This window comes from Dromiciops gliroides, chromosome 2 (assembly GCF_019393635.1).
Source record: "Dromiciops gliroides isolate mDroGli1 chromosome 2, mDroGli1.pri, whole genome shotgun sequence".
In the NCBI taxonomy this organism is placed as follows: domain Eukaryota; kingdom Metazoa; phylum Chordata; class Mammalia; order Microbiotheria; family Microbiotheriidae; genus Dromiciops; species Dromiciops gliroides.
Window position 1 is genome coordinate 179,278,126 of NC_057862.1, and position 16,957 is coordinate 179,295,082.

The following is a 16,957-nucleotide window of genomic DNA, read 5'->3' on the forward strand; positions in this document are numbered from 1 at the left end:
TATGTGACTTGCCCAGGGTCAAGTGTCAAGTGTCTGAGGTCGGATTTGAACTCAGATCCTTCTGAATCCAGGGCCACTGCTCTATTCACTGTGCCACCTAGCTGTCCCTGTCTGGAAAACTTTTGCCTGAAATTGCTATGAAGTTTGGGAATGCTCATCTCCCTCACTTTTCTATTCTTTTATGGTAAGTTCCTGTAATTATCTCAGATGTCATATGATGAACACAGTATTGGATTTGGCCTTGACATCTTTTACCAGTTATTTAGGTTTTTTAATTTCTCATAATGGCATGAAGATAATTAGGCACATGATACAAAGAGTAATGAAACTGGGATATAAATCCTTTTTTATAACTGAAATTAATCTGATAACTTTTATATGATTGTGATTTTGTAATTAATATCATAATTGTCTCAGTCCTGTATTATTACATCTTCTCAATTCATCCTCCACATGGGGGGGCAGTATTAAAATAATGTTAAGTGTAATAATGTTCTAATTTTTGTTTTTTGTTATATCTGAGTTTCATATATAACAACTGGACAATACATAATTGTTAAATCTCTAAAGATTCTGAATTTCCTTAGACATATGTTTTTGAGAATTCTCATTATTTGATTTGGTTATTGGCAAAGTTGTGTTAAGATCAACTTTGTAGGAACCTTTCCACTGAGTAGACTTTCCAGCAGAGTATCAGCATCCAAAGAACCTGAGAAAGACTTCTCTGCAACCACACCTGAGACCACACCCAAAATCCAGAGCTGCATCAAGATAATGTCCCAAGAATCATCTGGGACTTCCAGAGACTTAAATGGATATTTTCTTTTTTGTTTCACTTTTTCCTGTTGCATACACTATTTGTAATATCTGCCTCCTAAAGGAAACTGCCCCCTTTAGTTTTTGTCAATGCGTCATCCAAATTTTTTTCTCTCCTTTTATTCTCCTTCACATTGGTAATCATTATACGCCCCATAGTTGAGAACCCTCTGTAAAGTATTTGTAATGTTAGTTATTGCTTCGTTTAAGGAAACCATTTTAGTTTCTTAATGAGGTACATGGGGAATTGTGAAAAAATAGTTATTAATAATGGATTTCTAGGAGAAATCCAGAAGCTGCTCTCCTCCTCTCCAGCCTGGGAAGAGCCTGCAGCTTAACAAAAGGAATGCAGATTGACCTTCCTGACTTCCTAGAGGAAGGAAACTCACTTTGGCTAGCCCCAAGTCATGTCAATCAATGGAGTTGAATGATACTAATCAATTAGCTCAGATCACCTCTACCTGAGAGAGGATAAAAATCCCTGGGGAGAGGGGGGTTTCTTCTCTCTCTCTTCTCTCTTCTCTCTTCTCTCTTCTCTCTTCTCTCTTCTCTCTTCTCTCTTCTCTCTTCTCTCTCTCTCTCTCTCTCTCTCTCTCTCTCTCTCTCTCTCTCTCTCTCTCTCTCTCTCTCTCTCCCTCTCCCCAACCCCCCTTCCTGGGACTCCATGCCAGGTATACACAGGGTCAAGTTAATAATAAACGATTGCTCCCAAAACTGGTGGATTAGCCTCTAATTTATAAGTAGCCATATATTAGAAACCCCAGATAAGTTCCCCAATAATTTAGAACAGAGACAGGCTTCTCCACAATATTTCAAATGACACAGTGATTTGCCCAGGATCACACAGTTAACGACTGAGACCAGAACTGGTCTTTCTGACTCCAGGTCTTCCTGACTCCAGGCCTCTTTATCCATATCTATCCGGGTCTCTCTCTCCATTATCCTGGATTGAATATATTCCTTCTGTATTGACCATAATGAACATAGTGAGATGCACAGGGTATTAAGGAAGGACTAGCATCTCTGGTATGAGGACTTGCCTAGCCCTTTCAGAGCTGCTCATCCACCTTTGGTGTCCAACCAGTTACCCAACTCTCACCTGTGGCTCCAAAAAGCTGTAGCATGCCCAACAGTCACACTCCTGTAATACCTTTCAGAGCATTCAGGATACACCAGGTTGAGGGTAACCAATGGGCCTCAAACCCTGTTGGTGAGTTAGGGGGATATCTACCCCAAACATAGGAAGATTTTTCCCCAGGTGGATTGGGTGAGAACAATTTGATCCCATGGCCACAAAGGCAGTGGAAGCAAGCACTATGGAACACTTGGAGCTTGATCAGACATCAAAGATACCAAGATCACCCACTGCATCCTGGGTCATCACCAGTCATCCTCACTTTTGTCGTACCACTGGACAGTGGTGATTCTGGAAGGGAGGGTGAGGCTGATGACTTTGTGCACTTCTGCCTCACTTAAATCCAATTCATGGTGTAAGACAAGACACCACCCTGCGGTGTCCCTGGTTCTTTTCAAAAACAAAAGACAAACAATAATAAACATTGCCTGAAATGGTAGTAGGAAGGCTGCTACCCATCTCCCCAATTCTAAGCAGAAGGACTGAAATCTGGACCTAGACCTGCTCTTCTTTTCTGAGAAGTAGCCTGGATAAGGAGCTAAGCTAATCCCAGGGTCACAGAGGTCGACAGTAGAGGAAAGATTTGAATCCATGTCCTCTGAATACAAATCTAGTACTCTTTCCACTACATTAAGGGTATAACATTTGTAATGAAAGACCAGTCCAGGCCTCTAATCCCTTGCCCCATGTAAGAACAGAAAAAGTCAGATGCCCTATCATATTTTCTCTTACTATACCACCTGAGGCAGGGAAGCCATCTAGATCTGGCAACAGGTTCCCTGTTATCTTGGCATTCTGTCTCTCCCTGCCACCCCTTCCCATTGCCTCACTCCTTTACCCACCCACCTGTTTCCTTTCACATTGAGAACCTTTTCAATAATTAACAATGCAAGAAAGATTGGGGATCATATATGGCCCGGGCAAGGGGGTTACCTCCTTGGATGATGAGAGGCACTGCTAAAATGAAGGGGTTGGACTAGCTGGTCTCTGAGGTCCCTTCCAGCTGTAAGTCTCTGATCCCATAATCCCATGAGTATGATACTTCCCCTGATGAATCTAGGTCACCATTTCACTCTACTCAGGGGTCAGCCGAGGATTTCCTGGGGTAGACCCCAGACACCCAGGTGTCCCGGTCTTTGCCTCAGAAGTGCTGATGCTGACAACTTCTGACACCACCCAAGAGGCCCCACATGGCAGAGGCTTAAGGGTTTATTTATCTAGCCAGCTAAGGGTTTAACTTGAGAAGCCAAAACCAGACTTTGCTCTTGAAGCTGAGTGATAAGGAGGGGGAAGGAGGGGGGTGTCAGGGACAGGGCTTTAGGATAAAAGAGAGGTCAGGGATGTGGAACCCACTTTGTTGACATCACCTGCAGTATGACCTTAACCTGCAAAGAAAGTAGGCACCTAATCTGAAGCCTGGAGATTTACTGTAGCCCAAATCCAAGAGTCTGGACTTTTATTGACCTTTCAAAGTCCTGTTTCCTAAGGGAGCTATTATGGTATACTGTAGTATGAAGAGAGGAACTTGGAGTCACATGAGTTTGAATCTTTCTCTGCCACTTGTACTAGTTACCTAGGGCAAGTCATTTATCCACTCTGAATCTCATTTTCCTCAACTGTAAAATAAGGGAATGGGACTAACAGAAGCATCAGACGTGCCTCCCCTGGCATTGGGGCAGCAACATTAGATTAAAATGTAATTGGGAGGGGGAAGCTAGGTAGCACAATGGATAAAGCACTGGCCCTGGATTCATGAGGACCTGGGTCCATGAGGGGAATGGAATTGGGAAATGTTTAACAAAATAAATAGAAATACAATAGAATATAGATAATATTCATAGGAGGTTTCCTATCAATATGAAGTCAGCCTGTATCCTCATCTGGGGTTTAGTGGTCCTCTATTTTAGTTTGACACCACTGAACTAAATGACCTACCTCTGTGGTACCTTCCAGGTGAGTCTGTAAATGTCAGGACTTGAACTCAGGCTTTCTAGTTATTCCAGGCTTGTGATTGTGGTGCTAGACTCCAGTCCCCCCACCCCCCATCTCTTGCAAGTGGACTCTCACCCTTCTTCCTTCCCCCTTCTCACACTCAGATGCCCAAACCAGCAAACCAATCCTGAGAGTGAGATTTTAGGAAGTGCCATCCCATCTCTCCTTCCCCCTCCCTTCACTTAAGACAACAACACAGAGAACACGCTACAATAGCTGTTTGCTGTCTGTACCTGAAATTCTTTTAAACAGTGGTCAAAGTCTTTCATTCTTCAATTAGAGATAAAACTTAAATACCCATAAGATGGAAACATTTATACTAAGACCTGTATGACTGATGGCAAACCTTTTCCTAAGAGCCAAGGAGGATGAGGAGAAAAGGCCCTGACAGGAAGACCCTGACAGCTTGAAGTGAGACAGGGGGATGGGTTTCTAAGGGTTGAAAGGGAGAGAGGTGAAAGAGTACACAGGAAGGGGCAGCTAGATGGCACAGTGGATGGAGCACTGGCCCTGGAGTCAGGAGTACCTGAGTTCAAGTCCGGCCTCAGACACTTAACACTTACTGGCTGTGTGACCCTGGGCAAGTCATTTAACCCCAATTGCCTCACACACAAAAAAAACAACCCACAAAAAAAAGAGTACACAGGAAGGACAGAGTGGAAGGGTAGGAAGGCAAACTGTGCCTACTTCAAAAGTTTGCTGAAGGCAAGACTCCTCATGCAGGCACACACATATGTCAGTGCTTTCTGACTCTTTGTGACCCCATTTGGGGTTTTCTTGACAAAGATACTGGAGTGGTCTGCCATTTCCTTCTCCAGCTCATTTTACAGATGAGGAAACTGAGGCTTAAGGGTAAAGGTTAAACAGGGTCAAATGACTTGCTCAGGGTCACACAACCAGCAAGTGTCTGAGTCTAGATTTGAACTCAAGAAGCTGAGTCTTCCTGATTCCAGGCCCTGCCCTCTGTCCACCACCCTGCTGCACATAATCTTCTATATAGCCAAGTGCTTAGAACACCAGGTTTTGGTTAGTGACCAAAAAGAATTGAGAGAAAACAGCTGTAGGGGAGTGAGACTGTGATAGGGACCTCTCCCTATCTCTTGGCCTTCTACTTGACCCTGCAATGACCTATATTATTAACTTTATTTTGCACATGGGATTGATTAGCTGAAAAGAGTAGAAGAAAGGGCCTAAGCAGCTCAGGATTAAGCTAGACATAAGGGAAGAGAAAACTTGGCCAGGTGTGATGCTTTCTATGATCTTCTGGATTCCCTTCTCCCCTTCTTTAATTCAAATAATCAACCTTTAAACACTGATCTTTCTACTTCATCCTTATTAGTCCATTTGCTCACCTGCCCCAAACTCATTCTGTACTTTGTTTCCCTTCACCTCCCTAAATTCTTTTCCTTGCTCTGCTTTTGCCTCTTCTCTCACCTCACTCTGGGTAAGAAGACAAGGGGAGAGAGAGAGAGAGAGAGAGAGAGAGAGAGAGAGAGAGAGAGAGAGAGAGAGAGAGAGAGAGAGAGAGAGAGAGAGAGAGAGAGAGAGAGAGAGAGAAACAGACAGAGACAGAGACAGAGAGTTGGAGGCCAGCAGTGAGGAAGCATTGACAATCTGGAAAGTTAGCTTTGTGACCTAGAATTATGGGAAATATCCCAGTACACTTTATGAAGATCTTCTGGCCCTGTCCATAGCCTTTTAAAATGATTTATTAGTGCATTTTTATAACCAAAATATTTCCCCCAAATTCACTACATGAGTGCTATGGAGGGATCATTGAGGTTTCTACCTAAGAGTAAAGAAATATTTGGAGAAGGGGAGGGATCTTTTCTTGCTGGAAGGTATTGATAAGGTCAGGGATCTAGGTGCTTTAGGCTTCACTTAACTCCCTAAGTTCTAGCCCCATGTTTGTTTGCATTGCAGGGACTTCAGGAAATTATTTTGTCCTGTTAAGTCCCTGGAGTAGTTTGAGGGGATTCAGACTGATAATCAGGGATCTGACAAGAGATAAAAGGAATTTTCTAATCTTAAATCAAATGATTGACTTGGTCCAGAGATTGAATGAGAGCAATGGAAAGTCAACTGAAAGAATAGGCTTTATCAACCCTCAAAGGTTTCTGCTGACTTTGATTGGCAACCTTGCTGAGTATAGCTGTTATGGCCTTAGAGTATGTGAACTAAGCTTTAGTTCACCTTCTAAAAAAAGTTTACTAGATGCTACTTAGAGCAAATTGTAGCAGAGAAGGGGCAGCTAGGTGGTGCAGTGGATAGAGCACCGGCCCTGGATTCAGGAGGACCTGAGTTCAAATCTGGCCTCAGACACTTGATACTTACTAGCTATGTGACCCTGGGCAAGTCACTTAACCCCAATTGCCTCACCAAAAAAAAAAAAAATTGTAGCAGAGGGTTTGAACAGCTCAACACCAGCAAATAGTATCTGGAGCAGTTCAATTTCTAGAATGTTCTTCTTCCTCACCCCTACCTCCTAAAAGAATCTCTAGCTTTCTTCAAAGCTCAGCTCATGTTACCTTCTATGTGAGTGCTATTCTGGTCTTCCTCTTTGTTGGTGCCCCTTCTTGCCCTTTTCCTTCCCCAAATCACGTATTTACTTGCTATCTATATTGCATTTACTCAAATAAGTTTATGTTTTTCCCCCAGTGGAATATAAGCTCCAAAAAGGCAGGAGCTGTTTTATTTTGTCCCAATGTCTACCATATAGGTTTGTTGATTGAATGAATGACAATTTCAGAAATATTTCTAAATGCTAATAGTGAAATAAAAACTGAGTAAGCCATGGGAAAATGTTAGCTCCTGACAATGTCCACACAGCCTTCTTGGGGAATTGTGATCACCTTTCCCTACTACAACCATACTCAGTCATAAGGTTGACCTTGGATAATTGTCTGAAGCTTAGCCCCTGTTCCTAAAGAAAGAAAAAAGACATTGACCTAGGTGCTACGAGGAAATAATCTATTCATAGATCATTCACACACACACACACACACACACACACACACACATCCCACCACCACCACCACCACCACTATGGGGAAGTGTATACCAATGGAGAATTAAGGAAATAATTGCCCCATGAGTATGGAGTTCTCATTCAGTTTCTGAAGCTGGAGGACTAAATAGAATGGAGAAGGGATGGATTTTAGAGTTGGAATTGGAAAGAACATGTGTTTCTCAGATGAGGAAAGGGAGACTTAAAGAGGTTAAGTAGTGTGTCTAAGTTAGTATTAGGTAATAACTAATAGAGTCAAGATTTGAACATAGCATTTCCAACTCCAAATCCAGGAAGCTTTATCAGTTCAAGTTTTTTAAAAAATAATGCTAATGGGGGCAGCTAGGTGGCACAGTGGATAGAGTACCGGCCCTGGATTCAGAAGGACCTGAGTTCAAATCCAGCCTCAGACACTTAACACTTACTAGCTGTGTGACCCTGGGCAAGTCACTTAACCCCAATTGCCTCACCAAAAAAAATAATAATAATAATGCTAATGCCTGAGACTCATATCGATATTTTCATCACATAAACACATTCCTGCTTAAATCAGAAATCCTTTTTGGCCGGGGGGGGGGGGGCAGAGCAATGAGGGTTAAGTGACTTGCCCAGGGTCACACAGCTAGTAAGTGTCAAGTGTCTGAGGCCGGATTTGAGCTCAGGTCCTCCTGAATCTAGGGCTGGTACTTTATCCACTGTGCCACCTAGCTGCCCCTTAAAACCTTCCTTTTTAAGCTCAGACTCTTTCTTCACCAACACATACATATTTTCTCTACCTGTTTTGTGATTCCTTTGCCTCTTTTAAGGCTGTATTTAATGTTCATTTTGACCCAATTACCCCTATAAAATCTACATTAAAGCCCTACTCAGATGCTTCATCTTATCATGGACATAACCATAGCTTTGTGAAGGTTAGGCCATATGAGTGAAAATGTAGGCAGTCCCAAAAAAACCAAAGTACAAGTCTAGTAATGGATGGTGTGTTGAATTGTCTGAAACCCACCTTATCTAAATTCTAAAAGGTCATCACCAGAAAGTCAGCCAAATGGAAGGGGAGAACTTCCTTAGGTGAGGGATGTGTCAGGGGTGCTGTTTATTGTCTTTTGGACTCCATTCACTCCTGTTTCCTCCCCTCCCTCTTAAATGTTGCCCCTCCCCAATGAACAACATCTAATCTAAGCATTTGGTGCTAGGGACAACCTAAAGTTGGCAATTTTTTTTTTTTTAGCCAAAGTAACTCATACAATTGTCTGCTAAAGTATTACATGGATTGCCATCTGTGTTGGTAGAAGTATATCTTTTGAAGCATTGTTATATAGTTTGAGCTTTAATATACTTGGCTGCTGGCATGAGGACATAGTCCATACTCCCTTAGTATCACCCTATGGTTGACCTTGGCAAGCCCCTACCAAAGGGGGATCTTTGCTACATCTGCCCACTTACTATCCAACCACAGGCAAATGGATGTATAGACAAAAGAGGAATGGATTTGAAATCAGAAGGTATGGGTTCAAATCCATACTCTGCCATTTACAACTTCCTTCAGCAAGGCAGTAATCTTTCTGCCTTTCAGTTTCCTCAACTATAAAATGAAAGGGTTAGACTAGATGAACTCAAAGATCCCTTCTATCGCTAGATCTCTGATCCTATATAGTTCTCAAAGACCTCCTCTGGGAAATGATTATAATTTTTTTAAAAGAAAACATTGATAATTTTTAAAAAGAAAGTAAATAAGAATAATAAACAACTGAAATAATACTTTCCATAAACAAAAAAAAAATAGCAAAAACACTTTCCAGAAGACCAGATTAGACCAAACACCCAAAGAATCAGGCAGAGATTCTGACTTTAGAAGCCACAGAAAAAGAAAGTTTCCTCTTACTTGTCAGATCTTACTTCTTATTTATTTATCTCTCCTAATCCCTCTCCTGAGAGACATTGTGAATTCTAAAAGCCAGACTGAGAGCAAGGAGCAAATCAGTGTAGGTGAGATTCTTAGACCTTGTTAGCAAAAGTGTCTCTCCTTTACTATAAACTTTAGCGTCTGATTTCTGTGAAGGAACAGATCTGTCAAGACTGAAATAATGAGAAAGGTTCTATTAACTCCTCCCTGGACTGGGGCGGGCCATGCTCCTCCCTTTCCTCCTTCCCCAGGGGACCAGCCCCCCCTTTTTTTTTTTAATCTTATATAAGACCTGCCTTCCATGGGGAGAGGGAAGTGAACTGGAATAATTATTCATTTCCACCCGGAGACTGAACAGAAATCAAGGGTAAGTAAGAAACTAGTTATTCCCAAAGGGTAGTCTTTGAGAACTCAGAAGTAAGGAATATCAGGGATGGGGTATATTAGGAGAGAGTAACTGAATGGAAAACAATGTTGGACAGAAGAGAGGGAAAGAAGAAAAGGGAGCAGTCTATTGAGAGCAGATTTCACCTTCAGGAATGGGGAAGGGAGCACTCAAGTTTAGAGGGGATCAATCTTTGGAATAGAGTGGAATCAATTCATGTTACTGGTGACCAGAACTGGTCTCTATGATATAGAATAATTGGGATATGTCAGGCCCATTCATTGCAATTAAATGCTGCAATTGGGAGGCAATGATTTGACCAGTAGTATATGTACATACAGAAAGAGAAATAACATCATATGTTGGAGAGAGAGCCAGCCTGAGAGTCTGGAAGACCTGGTTTCAAGTTCGACCACTGAAACATGCTGACTGTGGGACCCTGAGAAAGTAACAGCTTCTCTGTGCCCAAGGAAGCTAAGACAGTAAGCTTGCAGGGCAAGTGCTGAGCCTAATTTGTAAATGGAATTTCTTCTCTGAGAGTTCCCTACACTAAAGGACTCTTAGATTGCATAAAGGGGTCACCTCCTTATTCTAATACTCACACACACACACACACACACACACACGCACACATGCATGCACACACATGCACATACCACACATTCACCCCAAATGGATTCATAGGATCTTAGAGATGGAAGGGATTTCAGAATTCATCTAGTCCAACTCCTTCATTTTATTTATCTCCTTGTCCTACTAGTAAACTTATTCTTGTTGAAAATAAATATATATATATGTATTATATATGTATACACGTATGTACATATATATGTATTAGGGAAGCTAGGTGGCGCAATGGATAGAGCACCGACCCTGGAGTCAGGAGGACCTGAGTTCAAATCTGGCCTCAGACACTTAACACTTACTAGCTGTGTGACCCTGGGCAAGTCACTTAACCCCAATTGCCTCACCAAAATCAATCAAACAAACAAACAAAAAACATATATATGTATTTATTCAATTGGGTCTCATCATCCTAAGAAATTATGATTGGGGGAAATTTACCAGGGATAATGCAACAAGTTATAGGGAGAGGAGAGAAAGGGGTATGATAGGGGTTGTCTTTCAAACAATGGGATTGGGGTAGCTAGGTGGTGAAGTGGATGGAGCACTGGTCCTGCAGTCAGGAGGACCTGAGTTCAAATCTGATATCAGACACTTGACACTTACTAGCTGTATGACCCTGGGCAAGTCACTTAACCTCAATTGCCTCACCAAAAAAACAACAACCACACACACACACACACACAAAACAAAATCAAGCAATGGGATTCCTGCGCTGACTGACTATTGGTGTCAGAGACCATCTTAGAGATCCATCTAGCCTAACCCCCCCCCAACACCTCTTTTTTTTTCTTTTTCTTTTTTTTTTTTAAGTGAGGCAATTGGGGTTAAGTGACTTGCCCAGGGTCACACAGCTAGTAAGTGTTAAGTGTCTGAGGCCAGATTTGAACTCAGGTACTCCTGACTCCAGGGCTGGTGCTCTATCCACTGTGCCGCCTAGCTGCCCCCCCCACCTCTTTTTAACACATAAGGAAACTGACCTTCTTGTCTGACTAGCTTGGAAGAGGGACTGTTCTTCAGGGGAAAAGAGTCCAGGATAGAACCGGTTAGCCATGAGAGTTGTGGTGTGGTTGGAACACAGAACTGGGATTTTCATTCCAAGGTGAAAAATTCTCCCTCATCATTTCCCTCTCTTTCCTGGGTAGACTTCTGTTGTTAATTGAGGCCATGATGGCTCTGAAGAGCTCCCATGTGGTATTTGTCCTGCTGGGGTTGTTCCTAGTGGGGCTGGCCCAGCTAACAGCTGGCAAAGAGTCTCCTGCAAAGAAGTTTCAGCGGCAGCACATGGATCCCGGGAGCTCAACCTCCAATGACACCAACTACTGCAACCGCATGATGAAAAGCCGGAATATGACAAAAGGGAGATGCAAGCCTGTCAATACGTTCATACACGAGCCTAAGGAAGTAGTCGACGCTGTCTGCAAGGAGGCCAACGTCACCTGCAAGAATGGTCAGCCCAACTGTTACCAGAGTAGTTTGCCTATGACTCTCACCCACTGCCGCCAGACAGGGGCCTCCAAATACCCCAATTGCCAGTATCGGGCTTCCTATCTTACCAACCGTATCATTGTGGCCTGTGAGGGGAAAGTCTATGTGCCTGTGCACTTTGATGCTTATGTGTAGAATGGGGTCTAATTTGGAGAAAAGGAAATCCCTCCATGGCACTATATTCCACCTTATTGCCCTCACTACTTCTTCTCTGACAAAGTGCCTGAAATAGCACCTTCCCCTTTCAGAATTCCTTTGCACTTCCTACCACTGATGCATACCTTTCCTCAAGCCTTTAGTCTCTGGGACCAGACTGTGAATGGGAATTACTCCAAGCATGTAAGCTCTACTTTGGGGATATGTTTTCTGTGTCTGTCTTCAGGGGAAAGTATAATGAAAGTACCAGATGTTATATCCCTTTACTGCTATTCTCAATAAAACATACCTGGTCCCAGGTGAGGTTGCTAAAGTTGTATATGTCTATTCTGTTTTTTGGTTTGATTTTTTTTTTACATTACTTTTCTTTAGGGGATGAGAACTAGAACTCTCATTGTGAATTGTGACCAATGGTCCTAGACTCAGTAGTCCCAAAGACCTCAGAAGATATTTAGTCCAACCTCATTATTTTATAAATGAATACATTGAGGATGCACATCTTGCCAGAGTTCACACAGGTAATAAGCATCAGAGGTGAGATTTGAACTCAGGTCTTCTGACTCCAGAGATGGTACCATTTCCACAATATAGCACTGTCTTATGTATGGACAACTTGGTTTCTGGTGATGGAGTCGGGGCGTGGTGTGGTTGTAATTTGTTCTTTTTTGGGGGTGGGGCAATGACTTGCCCAGGGTGACACAGCTAGTACATGTCAAGTGTCTGTGATCGAATTTGAACTCAGGTCCTCCTAAATCCAAGGCTGGTGCTTTATCCACTGTGCCACATAGCTAATAGTTTAAGCTAATTGTCAACTGCCCTACCATCCACTCGGCTGGGGACTCTGAGGGAGAGACCATTATATTCAGAAGCAGAGTCTGGGCAGATCTCTGGAGGAAACTATGGGATAAAAGGTCTGTGAGCTCATGATTCTATAACTTCCTTTTTATCACCTGTCAGGATTCTAGCTCAACAAACATGTTGGTGTCTAGACCGGAGCAGCTCACCAAAGTTACCATGACCTCTTGCTGAGAAAGAAGGTGATGTCTTCGATTTTCTCTATTGCCAGTTATATATTCTTTCCTTGAGCCCACCATCCCTCAGAATGATGAGCTCCCTGCTTGGGACTCATTTTAGTTCTTAGACTCTTGTATAATTCACGAGAGAACTAATGCTTGGGGCTGCTGTCTCCACCTGCTCATATCATTTAAATCTTTGTCTGGCTGTAAGTAAGGGAATGAAATGAGCAGCTGAAAAAACAGAAGGGCCTGATATCCAAACCAGTCAGGCCACTTGTACAGACAGACAGCCTCCCTCAGACTCTGTCACGAGGGTACTAAGATGGGGAAGTGGTAAAATGCTCGAAAGTGGAGAAAAAATTTCTTTTCACACTGATTCCTTTCGTCCTTGGCAGGGGTTTTTCAGCATTATGGTATGGTGGACCCCTCATGAAATCTACGGATTCCTTCTCAAAATGTTTTTAAATGCTTAAAATTAAATAATAAGATTATCCCCCAGAACCCCAATTATATTGAAATATATTTATCAAAATATATTTTTAAAAGTTCACTGACACCAGGTTAATAACTGTTATACTTAGAGCTTGGTTGGGTGTGGGGCATCAAAATGAGATAATTTAGAAAACAAAAGGTAACAGTTATACATGACATATGTGTCATTTGAAATTATACAGGGGTGCCTATCTCTGTCCCAAGTTTTAGGGAACTTATTGGGGTTTCTAACATATTACTACTTATAAATTAGAGACTTTAGAATCAGTTTTGGACATTAAACATTTATTAAATCATATTAAATGTTAGTAAAGAGAGAGCACATTGTTCCTAAAGTTTAGAAGCCCTACATACTTAGGATAGAGGGGAGAGAGAGTGAGGGGCCACGCGGCTGCCACCTTTAGCGTCCCAGGCCAAGAGAGCTCCCTGCAGTCACTAGGAGAGGCGGCCCTTACACACTGCTCAAAGCTAATTGGCTAGCATCATTCAAATCTATTGGTTTACTGGGCTTGAGGGTGGTCCATATTAAAATGAGCAATATGTGCTGAGGTCAGAGTCCAGACCCTCTGAGGAGAAAAGCTGCAGGTAGGTGTGGTTTTAATCTCTTTTGTCTCTATTCACAATCCAAGATCCAACTTAACTGATTCTGGGCTGGCCTTAAAAGAGGTCAGGCAGTTAGGTACTCCAGTGGGAGGCCTTTGGGACCCTCAAAACCTATTATTTTCTCATATATATGTATGTGTAGGGGCCAAATTTAATATGGGGAAAGTTAATTGGGTGGCTCACAGTAATATTGGGGTTCAGAAAATAATGAGGGACCTCTAGGTCCAAAGTTTCCTCCCTTCCAAACTGCCTTTTTTAGTTATTTCTCCCAGGCCAGTAAGAAAGGAGATTAACAGCCTCTTTTCCACAAATAAAGCAGGTTTTATTAATGGGAATAAAATATATAACAAAGGTGAAATTAATAAAACCAAGGACAAGGGAATAGGGGAAGAGAAAAATGGATAAGCTCCCTGGCTCCAGCAAAGACTGACTCAATCCCCAAACTTGCTTCCAGCTCAGCTAATTCCAAGAGCTGGCTTCGTTTCTATTAACTCACCCCCTGGGGTCTGTAGTTTCTATAGGAGTCAGCTGTGCAGCTTTCTCTCAGAAAGAGAGAGCTTAGAGCGAGCATTCTCTTTTCTACCTTTTCTCTCCCTCCCCCAAAAAAGGGAGGTCCTTCAAGTTGCTCTGCCAAGAGTGGTCCCCCCTTAGTGACGTCAGTAGTATATGACACTCAGGGCAGGCCAGGTGTGGCCTATATCTAATCATCTCAAGTAGGTACTTAGTTGGTTTCTCAAACAATACTGGATCAATCAGGTGGGACCCCTGGGCGTCTGCCAAATTCCATTATTTTATCACACTTGTATATGTATATGTTTATGTATATATTTATATATGAAAAATATTGTTTATATATTATGGGCATCCTCTTCCTTGCTCAATTTCATCTCATTCTAACTGACAGGCTCCAATGCTCCTGATTTCTCCCTCCTCAAGAAACTCCTTGCTACTAAGAGAACTCTTTGTTAGGAGGTCCCTTTTGGAGTTTTAGCCATTCCTGTTTCTTCAGGATCCAAGGGTAGGATTTGGGGTTTAATATATTAGTCCTTAATAATGTCACTTGCTGGCTCTGATTCTGAGCTTCTGCACCCTCTCTGGCAGTGAATGACTATATTGCATTTGTGGCCAGCTCTTTTTTAGGGATAAGTGAGAAGTGAGGAGAGATACTGCAGCTGCACAGAAAGCCTGGGATGAGAGAACTTTTCAGAAAGCAGGGAGCATCAGGGAGGAGAAAAGAGACAGAAGCATTTAGGAGAGTTTAGCTAATTGAGAGAGTCTAGTACAGGGGATATATTAATGACCTTTGGAACTGAAAACAGAATCTCAGGGAAATAAATCACCATCCAATAGAATATGACTCAGAAAGACTCATGGAAGATGGTATCTTTGTATATAACTTTTTAAAAATGCACCACACAAGGGAAGGGAGGGTGGGAGAAAAATTTGGAACTAAAAATCCTATGAGAACAAATGTTGAAAACTATCCTTACATGTAACTGGAAAATAATAAAATATTTTTAGTTTTAAAAAATGCATCATCACATGAAACAATAAAACAGTTTTAAAATAGATAAGGAAACACATATTTGCAGCAAATAAAATAGCTTCAAACTTGACATATAATATGTGTAAATAACTGGATGTTTTAAGATATTTAAGTAACTGATGCAGTCTAAAATGAGACACTTTCTAATGGACAAATGGTCAGAATATGAAAAGGCAATTTACAAAACATTCACAAATGAGTAATGGTTATTGGAAAACATTCTCATCTTTCCCAAAGAAACATACATTTTTAATAACTCTGATGTATAAACTGACATTTTAAAAACCGGTACTTGTGTACTAATGGTGGGATTGCAATTGCTAGACCCTTTTTTGGAGCATCATCTGTCAGCACACTCTAAGAACTGACCCCAGGTAAACATATAATGTCTTTTGAGTGTTATACCCCTTGTATCATTTCTGCATCTACTACCTTCCGTTTCCAGGCCTTTCTTTTTCTGTTCCTTTGCAATGTTTCCTCCCCTTCCTCCAGGTATCCAGTTCCTTCTGTCTCTTTTTACCCTCTCCCTACCAAACAGAAGACTGATGCCATTAGTTTTCTCTGAAAACAGAGAAGGCTCTGGTACTGTCTTCTTTTTATAATTGTAGCTCACATTTTTACTCACTCTAAGGTGAATCCGTTTCAATGGGCTACCTCAACTAACACTTTCATTTCTACCCTTCTCTCTGACTGAGGGATAAAAAGTCTTATATCCCGTAAAAGAAATATCAAAGTAAAGATGAACCATAAAGCAGGGAAGCATTTGGAGGGGCAGGGAACCTGTTGGAGGCCTATGCCCTGGGAGTTTCTGGAAATAGAGGAATTTATGTCACTTTTCACCAGATTCTTTTCAGATCTATAGGCTACCCCATCTGGAGCACAGTTTCACCATTAATCTCCCTCCATACCTCTTCCATTCCCTACCCAAGCATAACTCAAGGATTCTCCTCCACTCCCCTTAAACTTAATAGCACTCCTCCCTGGGGTTCTCAGATGAATATTTCACATTTTCAGAAGTACTGCATAGGATCATAACTAGTACTATTACAGTAATAATATGTTAGTAATAGTTAGCCTAATAATACTTTCATAATATAAAGCCTTCTTTAACCTCCTGGAATGTATCAAGAAGAAACAAAAAAAACCACTTCTGGAGGATTTTAGAGGAAATATCTGCTTTGGGTAAGATAAGAGGTTGGATCTTTAATGAGGTTCCTGAAGAGACTTATTTCTATGATGCTTTTTCCCCTTTACTTCCCATATTAGAGGGAATTCTTTCTTTCATACCAGCCCTTTATTGCTTTTCCTAGTTCTACCTTCCAGGTTAGCATGAAGACCATTTTGGCAATGAAATGTTACCTGGAAATGAAAATGACCTGGCCCTCGAGGAACTTAAATTCTATTGAAGATAAATAGATAAGCAGTTAAATAAATACAAAATGTATACCAAATAAACTCAAAGTAATTCCAGGATCAGGGGGAAGGAGAGAGGGTGGTATTAACAACAATGGCGATCAGTAGAGGTCTCTTCTAGGAAGAGGTACTTGAAATGAATCAATGGGAAACTAGGAGTTACAAGAAGGGGAAGTAAAGAAAGAGAATGTCTCTGGAATTAGGGATGGGTCTGGGGGCAGCTAGGTGGATCAGTGGATAAAGCACCAGCCCTGGATTCAGGAGGACCTGAGTTCAAATCTGGCCTCAGACACTTGACACTTACTAGCTGTGTGACCCTGGGCAAATCACTTAACCCCCATTGTCTCACAAAAATAAAAACAAACGGGGCAGCTAGGTGGC

At 41.9% G+C, this 16,957-nt stretch overlaps 1 protein-coding gene across 1 annotated transcript; it reads left to right on the forward strand.

The window, feature by feature from the left end:
- Window positions 1–9,145: 9,145 nt before the first annotated feature.
- On the forward strand, window positions 9,146–11,823 carry LOC122744309 (ribonuclease pancreatic-like). The gene is made up of 2 exons (XM_043989762.1): window positions 9,146–9,220; window positions 11,008–11,823. The coding sequence occupies exon 2, from the start codon at window positions 11,030–11,032 to the stop codon at window positions 11,483–11,485; it is 456 nt and encodes a 151-aa protein (XP_043845697.1). The 5' UTR covers window positions 9,146–9,220; window positions 11,008–11,029; the 3' UTR covers window positions 11,486–11,823.
- The last annotated feature ends 5,134 nt before the right edge of the window (window positions 11,824–16,957 follow it).

Excerpts from the sequence above, each read along its gene's own strand:
- LOC122744309 (XM_043989762.1), top strand. The coding sequence starts at position 11,030 with ATGATGGCTCTGAAGAGCTCCCATGTGGTATTTGTCCTGCTGGGGTTG.